Source organism: Mobula birostris, chromosome 15 (genome assembly GCF_030028105.1).
Source record: "Mobula birostris isolate sMobBir1 chromosome 15, sMobBir1.hap1, whole genome shotgun sequence".
In the NCBI taxonomy this organism is placed as follows: domain Eukaryota; kingdom Metazoa; phylum Chordata; class Chondrichthyes; order Myliobatiformes; family Myliobatidae; genus Mobula; species Mobula birostris.
Genome location: NC_092384.1, coordinates 85,935,895 through 85,954,995, shown reverse-complemented (window position 1 = coordinate 85,954,995; position 19,101 = coordinate 85,935,895). Strand labels below are relative to the sequence as shown.

The window sequence follows — 19,101 nt, the reverse complement described above, 5'->3', positions numbered from 1 at the left end:
GTGATGGAGGTGGATACAATAGGATCTTTCAAGAGGCTCCTGGATAGGTACATGGAGCTTAGAAAAATAAAGGACTATGGGTAACCCGAGGTAATTTCTAAAGGAAGTACATGTTCAGCACAGCATCGTGGGCCGAAGGGCCTGTATTGTGCTGTAGGTTTTCTATGTTCTAAATGCAGTGTGCAGTCTGTTATTTCTTGCCAATGAGTTGTAATAGGGCCACAAATCACACAAAATTCCCACAAACTAGGCTTGTGTGGGAGGGACATCCCAATCTCACCGATTTGGCGGTTCCAGAGTCTGTATACCCTAGACATATGAGGCCGGAGAACAGGGAATGGGGGGAGGGGGGGGTGGGTCTTGATGCTGAGTTGGAAGACTGCCAGCAAGAGCTAACAAGCCGTTTCCTAAGGTGCCTGGGAAGAAGAGAAGTGCACATTTAATGCATGCATTCAAATATAATAACTTCAGCCCTGTTTTATTCTTCTTTTTCAACTTTTGCTGCTGTTACACTTCAACTCATCGCACTGACTGAAATTTTGTCCTATCTTCTGCTTGCACTTCCTCACAGTCTCACTACACATGGCATCTACTTGTATATCAACTGCCCCATCTTCAGCCCTATCACTCCAGTTCCCATACCACTGCCAAATTAGTTTAAAAAACCCTATTTTGCATCAGTGTTCACCATATAACCCTCCCATGTATATATCAGAGTTTCTCTTCAATGTTGAAATTGAACCCACCTCTACCATTTCTACTGGCAGTTCTTTCCACACTCTAACCACCCTTTGAGTGAAAAAGATTCCCCTTCATGTTCCCTTAAACATTTCACTTTTCACACTTAACCCATGACCTCAAGCTGTAGTTTCACCCAAAGTTCTAGGCTCTAAAGAATAAAGTCCTAATCTTTCAACCTTTCCACAGAACTCAGATAAAAGTCCTGGCAACATCCTTTTAAATTTCCCCCAACTCTTTCATTGTTTTACATCTTTCTCATAGGTAGACCAAAAGTCATAGGAGTAGAATTAGGCCATTCAGCCCATCGAGTCTGCTCCGCCATTCCATCATGGCTGATCCTGGATCCCACTCAACCCCATATACCTGCCTTCTTGCCATATCCTTTGATACCCTACCTGATCAGGAAACTATCAACCTCCCCTTAATCCACCAATGGACATGTCCTACACTGCAGTATGTGGCAAAACATTCCGCAGATTCACTCTCTCTGACTAAAACAATTCCTCCTCACCTCTGTTCTAAGGTCACTCCTCAATTTTGATGCTGTGGTCTAGTTCTGGATACTCCCACCATAGGAAATATCCTCTCCACATTCACTCTATGTAACCTCTTTCTAAAGATGTAATTCTATCTCTTACCAACAGAGCCACACCACCACCTAGGCCTAGCTGCCTGTCCATTCAAAGTATATTCTTTGATGTTAAGCTCCCAACTATGACCTTCTGTTAGCCACGACTCAGTGATGCTCACATCTTCATACCAACCAATCTCTAATTGTGCCACGGTGTTTGACAACCTTATTCCGAATCCTCCTTGCATTTAAGTACAGCACCTTCAGTCCTGCATTCTTCATCCCTTTGAATTTTGCCTCTGTGGTACAATTTAACTCTTTGCTTTGTCTGCATTTGTACCCAATCATTGGCCTATCCTCCCTTACACTCATGTTATACTCATCATCTACTTGTAAACTGGCTGTCTCATTCTCAGCTCTATCAAACTGGCTCCCATCCCCCCGCCATATTAGTTTAAATCACTTCCAAAAGCTCCAGTAAACCTGCCCACAAGGATATTGGTTCCCCCTCTGATTCAAGTGCAATCTGTCCCTTTTGTACAGGTCCCACCTGCCCCAGGAGGTCCCAATTTTCCAGAATTCTGAATCGCAGCCTCCTGCTCCACTTCTTCAGCCATGCATTTATCTGTCACCTCATTCTATTCCTATTCTCACTGTCATGTAGCACAGGCAGTAAATCTGAGATTACTATCCTTGAAGTCCTGCTTGTCAGCTTTCTTCCTAACTCCCTGTATTCTGTTTTCAGGACCTCCTAACTTTTTCTACTTATGTCGTTGGCTTTAATGCCAGAGGCTCAGCCCCTGTTGCTTCTCCCAGGTAGGTTGTCCTCCCCAACAATACTCAAGATGGAGTACTTATTTTAGAGGGGGATGACCACATGGAAGCTCTCCACTATCTGACATTCTCTCTTCCCTCTCCTAACAGTCACCCATTTGTCTTTTCATTGACTACAGCTCTGCCTTTAATATCATCATGCCAAATAAACTGATTCCTAAGCTCCAGAACCTGGGCCTTAGCACTCAGATCTGCAGCTGGATCTTCAACTTCCTCACAGACAGGACCCAGGCTGTAAAAATAGGGGACAAGCTCTCCTCTACAATCACTCTGAGCACCGGTGCCCCACAAGGCTGTGTACTCAGCCCCCTGCTGTACTCACTGTACACCCATGGTTGTGTAGCCAAATTTCCATCGAGCTCAATATATAAGTTTGCTGATGACACAACAGTTGTAGGCCGTATCTCGGGTAATGATGAGTTTGAGTACAGACAGGAAATTAAGAACCTGGTGGCATGGTGCGAAGACAATAACCTATCCCTCAACGTCAGCAAGACGAAGGAATTAGTTGTTGACTTCAGAAGGAGTAGCGGACCACATGACCCAATTTACATCGGTGGTGCTCAAGTGGAACAGGTCAAAAGCTTTAAGTTCCTCGGGGTCAATATCACAAATGACCTGACTTGGTCCAACCAAGCAGAGTCCACTGCCAAGAAGGTCCACTAGCACCTTTACTTCCTGAGAAAACTAAAGAAATTTGGCCTGTCCCCTAAAACCCTCACTAATTTTTATAGATGCACCGTAGAAAGCATTCTTCTAGGGTGCATCACAACCTGATATGGAAGTTGTCCAGTCCAAAACCTGAAGAAGCTGCAGAAGATCGTGAACACGGTGCAGCACATCACACAAACCAATCTTCTGTCCTTGGACTCACTTTACACCGCACGCTGTCGGAGCAGTGCTGTCAGGATAATCAAGGACATGACCCACCCAGCCAACACACTTTTCATTCTTCTTCCCTCCAGGAGAAGGCTCAGGAGCTTGAAGACTCGTACGGCCAGATTTGGGAACAGATTATTTCCATCTGTGATAAGATTGCTGAACGGATCCTGACCCAGATCTGGGCCGTACCCTCCAAATATCCAGACCTGCCTCTCGGTTTTTTTGCACTACCTTACTTTCCATTTTCTATTTTCTATTTATGATTTGTAATTTAAATTTTTAATATTTACTATCGATTTGTACTCCAGGGAGTGGGAAGCGCAGAATCAAATATCGCTGTGATGATTGTACGTTCTAGTATCAACTGTTTGGCAAACAAAGTATAAAGTAATACATACCACAACTTCCGGCTGCTCACCCTCTCTTTTCAGAATATTGTGGACGAGTTCAGAAACATAATAGACCCAGGAACCTGGGAGGCAAACTACCATCTGTGTTTCTTTTTTGTGTCCACAGATGGCCTATCTGTCCCCCTAATTGCAGAATCCCCTATTACTGCTGTTATTCTCTTCAGTGCCCTATATTTCTGAGCCACAGGGCCAGCTTTAATGCCAGAGGCTCAGCTGCTGTTGCTTCTCCCAGCCAGGTCGTCCTCCCCAACAATACTCAAGATGGAGTACTTATTTCAGAGGGGGACGACCACATGGATGCTCTCCACTATCTGACGTTCTCCCTTCCCTCTCCTAACAGTCACCCATTTGTCTCCTGCAGTTTTGGGGTGGCTACCTCCCTGAAGCTCCTATCTATCACTGCCAAAAGCTTTCTTTACAACCCTGTGACACCACTTTCAAGGAATTATGGATCTGTATTCCCAGATCCCTCCGTTCTATCACACTCATCAATCCCTACCGCTCATCATGCAAGTTCTACTCTGGTTTGTCCTCTCAAACTGCAACACCTCACACTTGCCCGCAAAAAATGCCAAGTGCCATTTTCAGCCCATTTTTTAGATTTATATCTTTTTTAATAAAGGGAACAAAACCAAGCCTGGAAATGGAAAGAGATTTCCAATTCAGCTATGATCCAATTAAATGGCACGTCAGAATCTAAGAGCTGAAAGCCTTATTTGCATGTTGAAAATGTGCAGGAGTCAAAAAGTATTTACCTGGCAGGGAACTTGCACTGAATATTGTAAGACAATCTAAAAGAACGGTGAGATTTATGAGGAATATCACAGAATCCTCTTCAATTCGAAACTCCTGAAAGACACTGGCCTGAAAAAAAGATACAAGATATACATCAGAATGCAATATTATTGCATCTCCTTGGAGTAGGAAGAGGGAAGGGGATGCAATAAGAATGGATGAGTAGTGAGTTACCTCCTGTGACCTCACCTCCTCACACCATCCCCAGGACTCTTTTATCCATGCATCTCCCACAATTCCCTATATTCTCTGAAAGATTTCTCTAAATTTCCTGGGATTCCGTAAGTCCAAATGACACAAACAAAGCTGGAGTAGGTTATAAAGCCCTTCAAGCTTCTCCCAGTATTTAGTATAATCATGGCCTACTTATGCTGGCCTCCTCTTCTGTGCCATTTCTCTTAATCTCCTTTTCCTTGATCCTTTAATATTTAACTCCACTTTAAATACCTCTAATGACCCAGCTTCCACCACCGACTGTAAGAACATATTTCTACATATCTCAATTTTAAATGATGGCTGTTTGACTCTTTTTCAAGACTCTTCCACTAATGAAACAGAAGAACATAAGAACATAAATAGTAGGAGCAAGAATAGGCCATCTGGCCCATCGAGCCTGCTCTACCATTCAAGTAAGATAAAGGTTGACCTAACCATGGACTCATCTCCACCTATCTGCCTTTCCCCTACCCTTAATTCTCCTATGTAAAAGTCTATCCAACCTTGCCTTAAATATGTTTACTGAGATAGCTCCCGTTGCTTCATTGGGCAGAGAATTCTACAGCTTCACCACTCTTTGGGAAAAGCAGTTTCTCCTCCGCTAAAAGAAATAATTCCTCGCTATGGAGTTCCAGAAATGATAAGCTCGGACAATAGACCGCATCTGTTTGCCGCTCCTCCCTGAGAGCTTACCTGCAAAATTAGATATGCATACCTTGGGGGAGAAGATGGGAAAATTAACTAACACTTTCTAAAGCTTGCATTTACAGGTACCGCAGGCCTATCGGGAAGACTAAACCCAGCCTAAAGGTGACTACCCCACAAGTCAGCCTGGAGATTTTGTCCTGATCAAGAATTGAGATCCAGGGAAACTCGAACTTCAGTGGAAAGGACCACACTCACCATGACTGACTCTAAATATTTCACAACAACCAAGAAAGGAGAAATCTTCAAAGTCAAAGCAGAATTCAATAGTGACAAGCAGAAGAAAAAGAAAGAAGCAGTGAAGAAAGTGATTACATCAATTACCGGTGGCAAAGATGTCAGTGCCCTCTTTCCTGATGTCATAAACTATATGCAGACAGACAATTTGGAGTTGAAGAAGCTGATGTACCTCTATCTAATGAACTATGCAAAGAGCCAACCAGATATGGCAATTATGGCTGTCAACACTTTTGTTAAGGACTGTGAAGATCCCAATCCATTTATTAGAGTACTAGCCATGAGAACAATAGGCTGTATCCGTGTGCATAAAATTACTGAGTATTTGTGTGAACCCCGCGAAAAATGTCCAAAGGATGAAGACCCTTATGTATGAAAAGCTGCTGCTGTCTGTAAAGCCACGTTACATGACATCAATGCACAGCTGGCAGAAGATCAGGAATTTCTGGACACTCTAAAGGATCTGATATCTGACTCTAATCCAATGGTCATTGCAAATGCTGTGGCTGCTCTGTTGGAGATTGCAGAACCTCATCCAAACAGCAACTTGTTAGACCTCAATTTTCAGACAATCAACAAGCTTTTAACAGCCTTAAATGAATGTACTGAATTGGGCCAGATATTTATCCTTGATTGTTTGGCCAATTATAGCCCAAAGGATGACCGAGAAGCTCAAAGCATCTGTGAGCATGTGATGCCATGTTTATCTCACGCCAACTCAGTTGTTGTCCCGTTGGCTGTGTGACGCCAAACCAAACTATCAGACGATTGATGCTAATGAGAGAGATAAGAGAGACAATGGAGAAACATTCAAAATGCTAATAAGAGGAGAGACAGGGATTAACGGAAAAGAAACACAATTCAGAATATTGACAGACTGGTTGCTTTGAACCTGAACTGTTTGAAGTTTGATGGACAGATGATACCCCAGCAGGGGGATAAAAAGAGCAGGTTTGCTAAGGCATGGGACACCATGAGACAACGAGACCCTGGAAAGCGCGGTGTGCCCCCAGAAGTGGTGGGAGTTTAAAGGTCCGGTTCGCGGCAACCGACCATAGGCTCACAGGGTGTAAAGGCACGATCGGTGGGAACCTGGTGTGTGTGTCCGCCCTTGCCTGGGTGCTGGGTTCACCACGGAAGAATGATCGTATCCGGAACGGAGAGGTCACAGTCGGTGACCACAGCGGGATAGAAGACATCAAAGGTCTGCCTGAACCAAATTGCATCCTGCCCCCCCTCTCTCTCCCCAACGGTACAACGACAGCGATTACTTCGAACTGCACTAAACTGAACTCTGCTTCACTTAAGACTGATTTTACCCCTAGACTGCGATCGAGCTTGGTTGATTCCTATTACCCTATTTCTGTGTATATGTGTGTATTAGCATTGCTAACCTGTTACATTTATATCCTTGCGATTAGTGTACTGTATTACTTATTTCTTTAATAAAACTTTATTAGTTCCTAGTAATCACAGACTCCAACGAGAGTTCCATTTCTGCTGGTTTGGCAACCCAGTTACAGGGTACGTAACAGCTGTAAAGGTTCTAATGAAATTCATGGAAATGCTTTCAAAGGACTGGGATTACTATGGCACTTTGCTGAAGAAACTGGCTCCCCCACTGGTAACGCTGATGTCTGCAGAACCAGAACTCCAGAATGTTGCCCTCCAGAACATCAACCTCATTGTACAGAAAAGTTCTGAGATTCTTAAGCACAAAACAAAGGTCTTCAACTACAACTTTTGACTGCTATTGTGAAACTATTAGAAAAAAACAACTGAGACACGAGCTGGTGCAGCAAGTTCTAAGCTTGGTGACACAGGATTCTGACAACCTTGACTTGAAAGACTGTGGCTATATATGCGTCTACGTTCTACAGATCCAGTGGTAGCAAAAGTTGTTGTATTGGCAGATAAACCTCTAATTTCAGAAGAAACTGATCTTACTGAACCAATGCTCCTTAATGAATTAATCTGCCATATTGGAACACTGGCCCGTGTACCATAAGCCACCCAGTGCGTTTGTGGAGGGGCACTGTCAGAGGATACATCAAACAGACTGCAAAAGTGTTACTGAAGGAACTGAGTAGAAGGACTCTCTTGGATTAAGGGAAATGTGTTGATTGATAGTGGTGTTTATGCATGTCAGAAGTCTGATTGTATTAACTTTGATTATTATCTGTACCCTACGGTGCTTGTGGCCATGTATTGTATCATGTTGTAGAAGCGACAATCTGTTCTGAAAGTTATCATGTGATGATAAAAAGGAGGGAATGATGAAGTTTAAGGACATTGGGGAAGTAAGACATGATTCTTAGACTCTTGTAAATAACGAGTTAAAAACTTCAGTGCCACCCTATGTGTGTTAGTGAACAAATTCTGTTGCTTTTGCTGAAGAATAGGCCCGCAGTTTGTTCAGATTAAAAGCTTGCCTGATTAACAGCCTGTAGCTGCCTCTTCAAGGTGACATGAGGGCTGGAATTACTCAGTGCTCACATAGGTCATGCTTTATTGTTTTGCTCCACTGACTTAAGTCTTTTCTTTGGAGAGGCTCAATGATAAGAACATCTGTCTCTAATTAAGTCGGGGCCTAGCTACAGAGATGGCTGGTATAAGATGGACAATATATCTATTTGTAATTAAACTCTGATTTAGTGGACTCTCTTATCAAAGTAATTGGGTTTCGCTCTAACTGACTTGACATACCATTGTAACTGAGCGTTCTTTGTCTGCTCATTCTATATACTGTAGCATTTCTGTTTTAAAATCAGAAAGCTCGTCTGAGCCTCCAAGGAGAGAGAGTGTCTCTGTCTCTCTTTGATAACTGGTTCCAAGTCTTTCTCGCCGGCTGAACTGAGCACAATAAACTGGTGAAGAGGTTAAAGTAATAACTGTGCGGTGTGATTATTGGTCCGGCAACCTTTTTTAAGTTTACAGGTATTTCAGTGGAATAGTGGCATGAGAGGGGAACGGCTGAAGTTGAATGGAAAGGGACATTTGCGGGAAGGACAGCAGAGCAGCAATGGCTGGAGTTCTTGCGAAAAATGAGGGAAGTGCAAGACAGATATATTCCAAATAAGAAGAAATTTTCAAAGGGAAGAAGGACACTACCGTGGCTGATAAGTGAAGTCAAAAACAAAGTAAAAGCAAAAAAGAGGCCATACAAGGAAGCCAGAGCTAGTGGGAAGATAGAGGACTGGGGGAGTTTTTAAAAACTTGCAGAAGGAAACTAAACAGGTCATTAGGAAGGAAAAGATGAATTATGAGAGGAAGCTGGCGACTAATATCAAAGAAGGTACTAAAAGTTTTTTTAAGTATATAAAAGGTAAAAGAGTCGAGGGTAGATATAGGAGCAATACAAAATGACGTTGGAGATATTGTAATGAGAAATGCAGAGATGGCAGAGGAACTGAATGCGTATTTTGCATCTGCATCAGTCTTCACAGTGGAAGACGTCTACTTTACATTCAAGACTGTCAGGGAAGTGAAGCTTGTGCACTGAAAATTACGATGAGAAGGTGCTCAGGAAGCTTAATGGTCTGAGGGTGGACCTGATGGAATGCACTCACAGGTTCTGAAGGAAGTAGCTGGAGAGCTTGCGGAGATCTTTCAAGGTGATCTTTCAAGAATCGCTAGATTCTAGCATTGTACTGGATGACTGCAAAATTGCAAATGTTACTCTGCTATTTAAGAAGGGTGGGAGGCAGCAGAAAGGAAACTATAGACCTGTTAGCCTGATATCAGTGGTTGGGAAGTTGTTGGAATCGATTGTTAAGGATGAGACTACGGAGTACCTAGAGGCACATAACAAGATAGGCCAAAGGAAAATCCTGCCTGACAAACCTACTGCAATTCTTTGAGGAAATTACAAGCAGGGTAGACAAAAGAGATGCAGTAGATGTGGTGTACTTGGATTTTCAGAAGGCGTTTGACAAGGTGCCACACGAGGCTGCTTAGCAAGATAAGAACCCGTGGAATTACAGGGAAGTTACTAGCATGCGTAGAGCATTGGCTGGTGGGCAGAAAACAGAAGAGTGGGAATAAAGGGATCCTATTCTGGCTGTCTGCTGGTTACCAGTGGAGTCCCACAAAGTCGGTGTTGGGACCGCTGCTTTTTACGATATATATCAATGATTTGGACTACGGTATTAATAGATTTGTGGTTAAGTTTGCCAATGATACAAAGTGGAGGAGCGGGTAGTATTGAGGAAACAAAGAGCCTGCAGAGAGACTTAGATAGTTTCGGGGAAAGGGCAAAGAAGTGGCAAATGAAATACAATGTATTTCATTAGGGTATGGTCATGCATTTTGGTGGAAGAAATAAATGGGCAGACTATTATTTAGATAGAGAGAGAATTCAAAATGCAAAGATGCAAAGGGACTTGAGAGTCCTTGTGCAAGATACCCTAAAGGTTAACCTCCAGGTTGAGTCGGTTGTGAAGAAGGCAAATGCAATGTTGGCATTCATTTCTAAAGGTATAGAATATAAGAGCAGGGATATGATGTTGAGGCTCTATAAGGCACTCGTGAGACCACACTTGGAGTATTATGTGCAGTTTTGGTCTCCTTATTTTAGAAACGATATTCTGACATTGGAGAGGGTTCAGAGAAGATTCACAAGAATGATTCTAGGAATGAAAGGGTTACCGTATGAGGAACGCCTGGCAGCTCTAGGCCTGTATTCCCTGGAGTTCAGGAGAATGAGGGGGGATCTGATAGAAACATTCCAAATGTCAAAAGGCTTGAACAGATTAGATATGGCAAAGTTATTTCCCATGGTAAGGGATTCTAGGACAAGAGGGTACAACTTCAGTATTGAAGGACGTCCATTTAGAACTGAGGTGCGGAGAAATTACTTTAGTCAGAGCGTGGTAAATCTGTGCAATTTTTTTGCCATGAGCAGCTGTGGAGGCCAAGTCACTGGGTGTATTTAAGGCAGAGATAGATAGGTTCTTGATTAGCCGGGGCATCAAAGGGTATGGGGTGAAGGCAGGGGAGTGGCGAAGACTGGAAAAATTGGTTCAGCCCATGATTGATCAGCAGAGCAGCCTCAATGGGTCAAATGGCCTACTTCTGCTCCTATATCTTATGGTCTTATGGTCTTCTGATGCCTTTCTTTATTTCCTTAGTTATCCATGCCTGGCTCCCCCCACCCTTCCTGTCCTTGCTTTTAACTGGAATACAGGCTTCCCCCACCATCTGAAGGTAGAGCGTTCCTATGAAACGGTTCGTAAGCTGGAATGTCGTAAAGTGAAGAAGCATTTATTTATATGTGAAAAATTTGTAAGCATTCGCAGACCCAAAAAATAACCAAGCAAATCATGCCAAATAACATATAAAACTTAAAATAACAGTAACATACAGTAAAAGCAGGAATGATATGATAAATACCCAGCCTATATAAAGTAGGAATACTTTTCTACAATCATTGCCGCATTGTTGTCCATAGCGAAAATCTCACGCAAGCGCTCTCGGCAGAAACACTCTCTCTAGTAACCTTTAAGCTATGAAGCTGCCAAATCATACCACATAACACATAAAAATACATAGCCTATATAAAGTAGAAATAATGTATGTACAGTGTAGTATCACTTACAGGAATCAAGAAGATAGCGCCGAGCACACTGATGATGGTGTGTGAGGCTGAGTCACTGGAGGTTGGGGTGGTGCAGTGGTCCCCAACCTCCGGGCAGCGAACCGATACCGATCCGCGGAGAATGCAGCGGTAGCCGGGATGCACCCAGCACACCTTTAAGAAAAAAGCCGAAATAAACAAGCTAACTAATTAGGAGCCGCCTGGCATGTAAATGTCGGCCCAGATCAGAGGTGATGCAATCGGCACCTAATTAATTAGCTTGTTTATTTCGGCTTTTTTCTTAAAGATGTGCTGGGTGCGCCCTAGCTACCGTTGCATTCTCCGCGGCAATATATCAGTCTGCGGCCCGGGGGTTGGGGTGGTGGGATACTGGGGTGTCATCTCATCGTCGTCTGTTTTCATCAGGGCAGGCAGGTCATCTTCTATGTCTGCCTGCCTCAATGTCGAAGGTCTAGGTTCGTCGTCTGCTGTGGCTGATGTGGAAGGCTTGATAAACGACAGTATGCTTGACTGCTTAGCCTCGCGCATTTTTCTATCATATGGTTCTTTGTAAGCACTCAAATCATCTTGCAAATATGCCCTAAGCCTATGTACCCTTTCAAAATTAAAGTTGTACTTTTCTGCAATCAGTGCAGCGAAAATCTCATGCAGTTGCTTCACGTTCAGTTCCTGGACGACTTCACTTTCGGTCCATCCACTACTGCATTCAGTTTCGATTGTTATCCTTTCCTCTTCCAATTGTAACAGCTCTTCATCTGTCAGTTCTTGGTCATGGGATGCCAAAACCTCTTCAACATCATCTTCGCCAACTTCCACAAGCCAAACTCACTTTGTCCTTACTTCGTTCACCATGATCGAAATGCTTAATTATGTCCAGTTTACGCTGAGTGTAACACCCTTATGAGCTCTTTCAGGCTTTTCTAATACCTTAGAACTCATCTTGCTAATGGATGCTCAAAGGCACGTATTTAAGCAATGCCGGCTAGAATGCAGTTCCGGGGGAGGAGCTTGGCTGCTTGGGGCGCGCACTGCCTTTTTCGTAACAGTGAAAACACCTTCTGTTAGCGAAAACAGGTAACTAATGTAGGTCTTTTGTAACAGTGAGGTTTCGTAAAGCGAATGTTCGAAAAGTGGGGGACACCTGTGTACTTTTGTTGAGCACTTTGAAAAATCTCTTTGAAAGGCTTCCACTGTTCCTCAACCGTCCCATCATACAGTCTGTGTTCCCAGACTACCCGATCCAACTCCTACCTCATCCTGCTGCATCCTCGTTTAAGCATGATACACTAGTTTTAGATCGAACTATTGCACCCTCTATTTGTATGAGAAATTCAATCATGCTGTGATCACTCTTTCCAAGAGGATCCCTAACGACAAGATTGCTAATTTTACCTGTCATTCACAGAATCAGATCCAAGATAGCATGCTCCCTTGTAGGTTCAGCTCAACCCTCCCCCTTCCAAAGTCACTCTCACTCCACCCACCTGACTTAACTCTCATTCCCCCTTCATTCCTGTCTCCCCACCCCCAGCTTCACTCCACAACCCACTACTTTATCCTTGCTCAACACCCCCGACTTCACTCTTTCTCCACCCACCCCAACTTTACCCTTGCTCCACCCTCCGACTTCACCTTCACTTGCACCATCCCTGACTTCATCCTCACTCCACACACCAAATACACCCTCACTCTACCCTCCAACTTCACTCTCACCTCATCGCTGACTTCACCCTCACTCCACCCCCCTGAATTCACCCTCACATTGCTTTGTTCCTGATTTTTCACCTTCACTCCCCCTTTGTTCTTGAATTAACTGTTGCTCCCCACCCCTGAATCCTGAAGAACATTCCAATGTGTCAATAGCCACAAGGCAGCAGAGCCAAACAGCATCCCAGGATGGGTCCTCAAACTGCGTGCGGAACAGCTGGTTGGAGTGCTTACAGCCATTTTTAATCTCTCCCTCACCCAGTGTGTACTGCCCTCCTGCTTCAATCCATCATTGTCCCTGTACCCAAGAAAACCAAGGTAACATGGCTGAACAATGGGCGTCCTGTCGCACTCACCTCAATTATAAGCAAATACTTTGAAAGGCTGGTTAAAGACTACATCTGCAGCACACACCCACCCTAGGCCCTTACAATTCGCCTACTGACAGAAAAGGTCTACCGCTGATGATACCATAGCCACAGCACTACACCCTGTCCTCACTCACCTGCAGAAGAGGGATGTATATGTTAGAGTGTTGTTCCTGAACTACAGTTCAGTATTAAACACCACAATTCCCTCCAGAATTGACAGGAAGCTCAGAGACCTCGGCCTGCATCCTGCCTTGTGCAGCTGGATCCTAGACTTACTATCCGATTGCTGACAGGTGGTAAGGATGGGCTCCCTCACCTCTACCCCTCTAAACAGGTGTCACCCCAGGGTTGTATCCTGAGGTCCCCCCTCTACTCCCTTTACACCCATGACTGTGCTGCCATATATAGCTCCAATCTGATCAAATTTGCAGATGACATAACATCAATCGGCCTTACATCTAGTGGTGACAAGACAACCTACAGAGAACAGGTTAACACCCTGTCACAGTGGTGCCAAGATAACAACCTCTCCCTCAATATCTAAAAAACCAAAGAGCTGATCATGGAGGAATGGAGCAGGCTCATCCAGATCAATATTGTAGCTTTAAGGAGCTTGGAAGCAGGTACAGAGGAGGTGACGGGGTAACTTTTTTTTTTACGCAGAGAGTGGTGAGTGCGTGGGATGGGCTGCTGGTGATGGTGGTGGAGGCGAATACAATAGGGCCTTTTAAGAGACTTCTGGATAGGTACATGGAGCTTAGAAAAATGGAGGGCTATGGGTAACCCTAGGCAATTTCTAAAGTAAGTACATGTTCAGCACAGAATGGGCCGAAGGGCCTGTGTTGTGATGTAGGTTTTCTATGTTTCTATCAATGGGACTGCAGTTGAAAGAGTGAGTAGCTTCAAGTTCCTCAGTATACACTTCACCAAAGATCTCAGCTGGACTGTACACACCGGCTGTATGGCAAAAAAAGCACAACAGTGTCTCTTCCACCTCAGGGGACTGAAGAAGTCTGGTATGAGTCCCCAAATCTTCAAGACCTTCTACAGGGGCAGCACTGACTAGCTGTATCACTGCCTGGTACGGAAACTGCAGAGAGTGGCATGGACAACCCAGTGCATCTGTAGATGTGAACTTCCCTCCATTGAGGACATTTACAGCAGCAGGTACATAAAGACCACCTGGAAGATCACCGGGGACACCAGTCACCCTGACCATAAATTGCTTCAGCTGCTTCTGTCTGGCAAACAGTACTGCAGCATTAAAGCCAGGACCAAAAGGCTACAAGACAGCTTCTTTCTACAAGCTATTAAACTTATAAATTCATGTCTGTATGTTGCGGCGGAGTCATAATGCAAAGATTTTTACTGACTCATGTTGTGGGTTGGATGGAAGATTTAAATAAATTCCACCCATTCAATCCACCCTCGCTCCCCACCCTGACTTCACTCTCCTCTGCTCCTGGCTTTTCTCTTTGCTTCCCACTCCACGACTTCAACCTCAGCCCCCACCCCTCCTGACTTCAATCTCGCTCCCCATCCCCTCGGAACTCACTCTCGTTTCACCTCCCCAACAATACTGTCACTCCACCCCGACTTCACCCTCACTCCTCCTTCATACACCGACATTTCACATTCACATCCCTTCTCCGACTTTACACTCTCGCCCTTCCCTTAGTCCCCCACTTCCTCCATTTTTCATCCTAGCTCCCCCTTGCCCTGACTTTTCACCCTCAAGCCTCCTTTGTCCCCTTCACTGTTGCTCCCCCCTTGTCCGTCTTCACTGTCAGTCCACCTCCCCCAACTTCAGCCTCACACCAAACCCACTACTTCATCCTCGCTCAACCCCCACCTCCATTCACTCTCGCTCCACCCACCCTGACTTCAATGTCACTCCACCCCCTACTTTACCCTTGTTCAACACCCCAAGTTCACCCTTGCTCTCTCTCGTACCCCGACATTACACCCTCATCCACATCCCTTCTCCCTCGACTTTTCACCCTCGTTGCCCCTTTGTCCCTAAATTCATCATTGCTCCCTTTTCATCCCCAACTCTTGCTCCTCAATTTGTCCCCGTCTCTTCAATCCCGACTTCACCCTCACTCTCCCCCACTCATCCCGACTTTTCACTCTTGAGCCCCGTTCGTCCCTGACTTCACCGTCATTCCCCACCCCGGAATCCACGCTTAATCCCTTCTCATCCCAGACTTCACCCTCGCACCAGCCCCACTACTTCATCCTTACTCATAAGAACACAAGAAATAGAAGCAAGTTGGCCATCTGGCCCGTCAGCCCTGCTCTGCCATTCAATAAGATCATGGCTGATGTGACCATGGACTCATCTCCACCTACCTGCCTTTTCCCCAGAACCCTTATTCCTCAACTATGCAAAAATCTATGCAATCTTGTCTTAATATATTTACTCAGGTAGCCACCACTAACTACTTCATGGGGCAGAGAATTCCACAGATTCACCACTCTTTGGGAAAAGCAGTTCCTCCTCATCTCAGTCCTGAATTTACTCCCCTGAAGCTTGAGGCTACATCCCCTAGTTCTAGCCTCACCTAGCCCTGGAAACAACTTTCCTGCCTATATCTTATCTATCTCTTTCATAATTTTGTATGTTTCTATCTCCTCTCATTCTTCTGAATTCTGGAACCTGTACTCCCCCTTCACCCTGGCTTTACCCTCGCTCCACTCCCTCGCCATCCTGGACTCCAGCCTTGCTCCACCTTCGTCACACCCACCCACTCTCGCTCCACCCACCACCACCCCAACTTCACTGTTGCTCCACCCTTTGAATTTACCCTCGCTCCACACCCCCTACTGCACCCTCGCTCAAGCATTCATCCCAGACTTGACATTCACTCCTGGCCCACGACTTTACCCTCACTCACCTTTCCCTGACTTCACCTTGACTCCACCTTTGTCCCCCAATTTTTCACTCTCTCATCCCCCAGCTATTCAACCTGGCTCCTCCTTTGACACCTACCTCACCCTCGCTGCCTCTTCTGCTGGACCACACCCTTCACCTTCAACTTCACTCTCGCTCCACTCCCGACTTTCCCCCTGTCCCCCGACTGCACCCTCACTCCCCACCCCCGGTTTCAACCTCGCTCACCACATCCAACTTCAACCTCGATCTACCTCTCATCACTGTTGCTCCACCACCCAACGTTACCCTCGTTCCAACCCCCATTTCACACTCACTCCTCCTTCGTACCCTGACATTTCACCCTCACAGCTCTTCGTCCCCGACTCTCCACACCCAACTTCCGTCACTGGCGTCTCACGCCCACCCCCATACCTGGATGAATGCATTGCCTTGGACACTCTTGGCCGCCTCGGCTGTCACTCTGATACCGTTGGCTGAGGCGAAGAAGGTGGCATGGTCTCGGAAATGGATAGCTTTTAGAAGGTTGGACAGATTCCGTGCGTTGTCCAAACTGGCGACTAAAACAAACTGGTCGGCGTCAGCCGGGAACCCCTGCTCTTCCGGCATAGCATCCACACTCCAGCCAGCTTCCCCGCCAATCCGCACGCCAAATCCTTCCCCGGAACTCTGGCAACAAATCAAAGGTTCCTATAATGCCCGGACAGATAATATGGGGACACCTATAGGGAATCCATCACCGACAATTCAGTGATAACAACTCTTACTCTCTCTTCTTTCAGTTAGTCCTGACGAAGAGTCCCGGCCCGAAACGTCGACTGTACCTCTTCCTATAGATGCTGCCTGGCCTGCTGCGTTCCACCAGCATTTTGTGCGTGTTGATGGAGGAACTCAATGACCATCTTCACTGGCCTCTCTGTGATCGAGGTATTCACTGATAGTCCTCACCGGCTCCTCAGTGATGGAAGCATTCACTGACCGTCTTCACCACCACCTCAGTGACAGAGAAACTTATTGACTAACCTCACTGCCAAATTAGTGATGGTGGAACTCACAGACTGTCTTCACCGGACCCTTGGTGATAGAGGAACTTACAGTCCTACTGTCCCCTCAGTTATGGTGGAACTCACTGACCATACTCGCCTCCAAATCAGTGATGGAGGATTTCACCAACCATCCTCACCATCCCCTCGGTGATGGGGGTACTCACCGATTGTCATCATCATCCCTTCAGTGATGAGGAACTCACTGACTGTCTTCATCGTGCCGCCACTGATGGAGGAGCTCACTGATCACCCTCACCAGCCCCTCAATGGCAGAGGAACTTATTGAAGATCCTCACTACCACCTGAGTGATGGAAGAACTCATCGACTGACTTCACCATGCCCCCACTGACGCGGGACTCATTGACCGTCTTCACGGGCCTCTCGGTGACAGAGGAACTCACTGATCGCTCTCACTGACCCCTCAATGATGGAGGAACTGACTGATCATCTTCACCACCACCTAAGTGATGGAGGACCTTATTGACTGACTTCACCACCAAATCAGTGATGGAGAAACTCACTGAATGTCTTCACTGTCCCCTCTGTGATGGAGGAACTTACTGACCATCCTCACCACCATTTCAGAGATGGAGCAACACACTACCTGCTCTCACTGTCACTGACCATCCTCACCACCCCTTCTGTGATGGAGGAAGTCACTACCTTTGGTTGGGTTGGAGCTAGGCAGACAGAGACCATGGAAGGGACAGCAACACTTAAGATCATAGAGTCAATAACAGTTAAGAAACTGGCCCTTCGGTTCACCCATCTATGCTGACCTTGTTTGTTTATCTTAACTAACCCTAACCTTATTTGCCTGCTTTATTTCTGTATTCTTTTATGTCTTGCCTATTTAAGTACCTGTCCAAAAGCCTCTTAAATGTAGTATTCTATAACTCCTCTGACAGCATGTTCTGGAAATCAACTACACTGTGTTTTAAAAAAACTTTTCCCTCAGATTCTCTTTAAAATATCTCTTCCTCTCACCTTAATCCTGTGCTTTCTTGTTTTGATTCCCTTTCTCTGGAAAAAGGATTTTAACTATACACCTTTACAGTCCTTTATAATCTTAAGTAGTTCTGCTAGGTCACCTCCTTCCAGGGAAAAGAAACACGGCCCATAAAATCTCTCCTCATAACTAAAACCCTTTAATCCTTCTTGCTTTGCATGTTCTTTCTATACCATATCAATCAGAGCTTCTTCAATGCCTATTTAGATCGTAGAGTTAAGAACAGGCCATTCAGCTGGCTATGTCTTTGCTAACCATCAATCCCCCATCTCACTAATTTCAGTTACTAGCACTCTAACCCTAAGGATCCTCTCTGTTTGTTTGTCCAACACTGACATTAGACCACACATGATGCAAAATCTTCCTCAACTCCACTCTAGATCTCTTACCCTTTACCCTATGCCCTCTAGCAGATTTCTCTGCAGTGAGGGAAAGTTTCTCACTAACTTGCAGGATGTTAGGGATAAATTTGTCCTGGTGAGGAAGATAAAGAATGGTAGGGTGAAGGAACCATGGGTGACAAGTGAGGTGGAAAATCTAGTCAAGTGGAAGAAGGCAGCATACATGAGGTTTAGGAAGCAAGGATCAGATGGGTTTATTGAGGAATATAGGGAAGCAAGAAAGGAGCTTAAGAAGGGGCTGAGAAGAGCAAGAAGGAGGCATGAGAAGGCCTTGGTGAGTAGGGTAAAGGAAAACCCCAAGGCATTCTTCAATTATGTGAAGAAAAAAAGGATGACAGGAGTGAAGGTAGGACCGATTAGCGATAAAGGTGGCAAGATATGCCTGGAGGCTGTGGAAGTGAGCGAGGTCCTCAATGAATACTTCTCTTTGGTATTCACCACTGAGAGGGAACTTGATGGTGAGGACAATATGAGTGAGGTTGATGTTCTGGAGCATGTTGATATTAAGGGAGAGGAGGTGTTGGGGTTTTTAAAATACATTAAAATGGATAAGTCCCCAGGGCCTGACGGAATATTCCCCAGGCTGCTTCACGAGGCGAGGGAAGAGATTGCTGAGCCTCTGGCTAGGATCTTTATGTCCTCGTTGTCCACGGGAATGGTACCGGAGGATTGGAGGGAGGCGAATG

At 45.3% G+C, this 19,101-nt stretch overlaps 1 protein-coding gene across 1 annotated transcript in view; it reads right to left on the bottom strand.

Annotated features, from left to right (window-relative positions):
• Positions 1-16,597, bottom strand: part of rad1 (RAD1 homolog (S. pombe)) — a 31,690-nt gene extending 15,093 nt beyond the window's left edge. The window contains exons 1-2 of the mRNA XM_072280072.1: positions 16,373-16,597; positions 4,194-4,302 (exon numbers count right to left, since the gene is read on the bottom strand). Coding sequence (XP_072136173.1) covers positions 4,194-4,302; positions 16,373-16,567 — 304 coding nt within the window. The 5' untranslated portion in view covers positions 16,568-16,597. The remainder of the gene's footprint in view (positions 1-4,193; positions 4,303-16,372) is intronic.
• Positions 16,598-19,101: the final 2,504 nt, after the last annotated feature.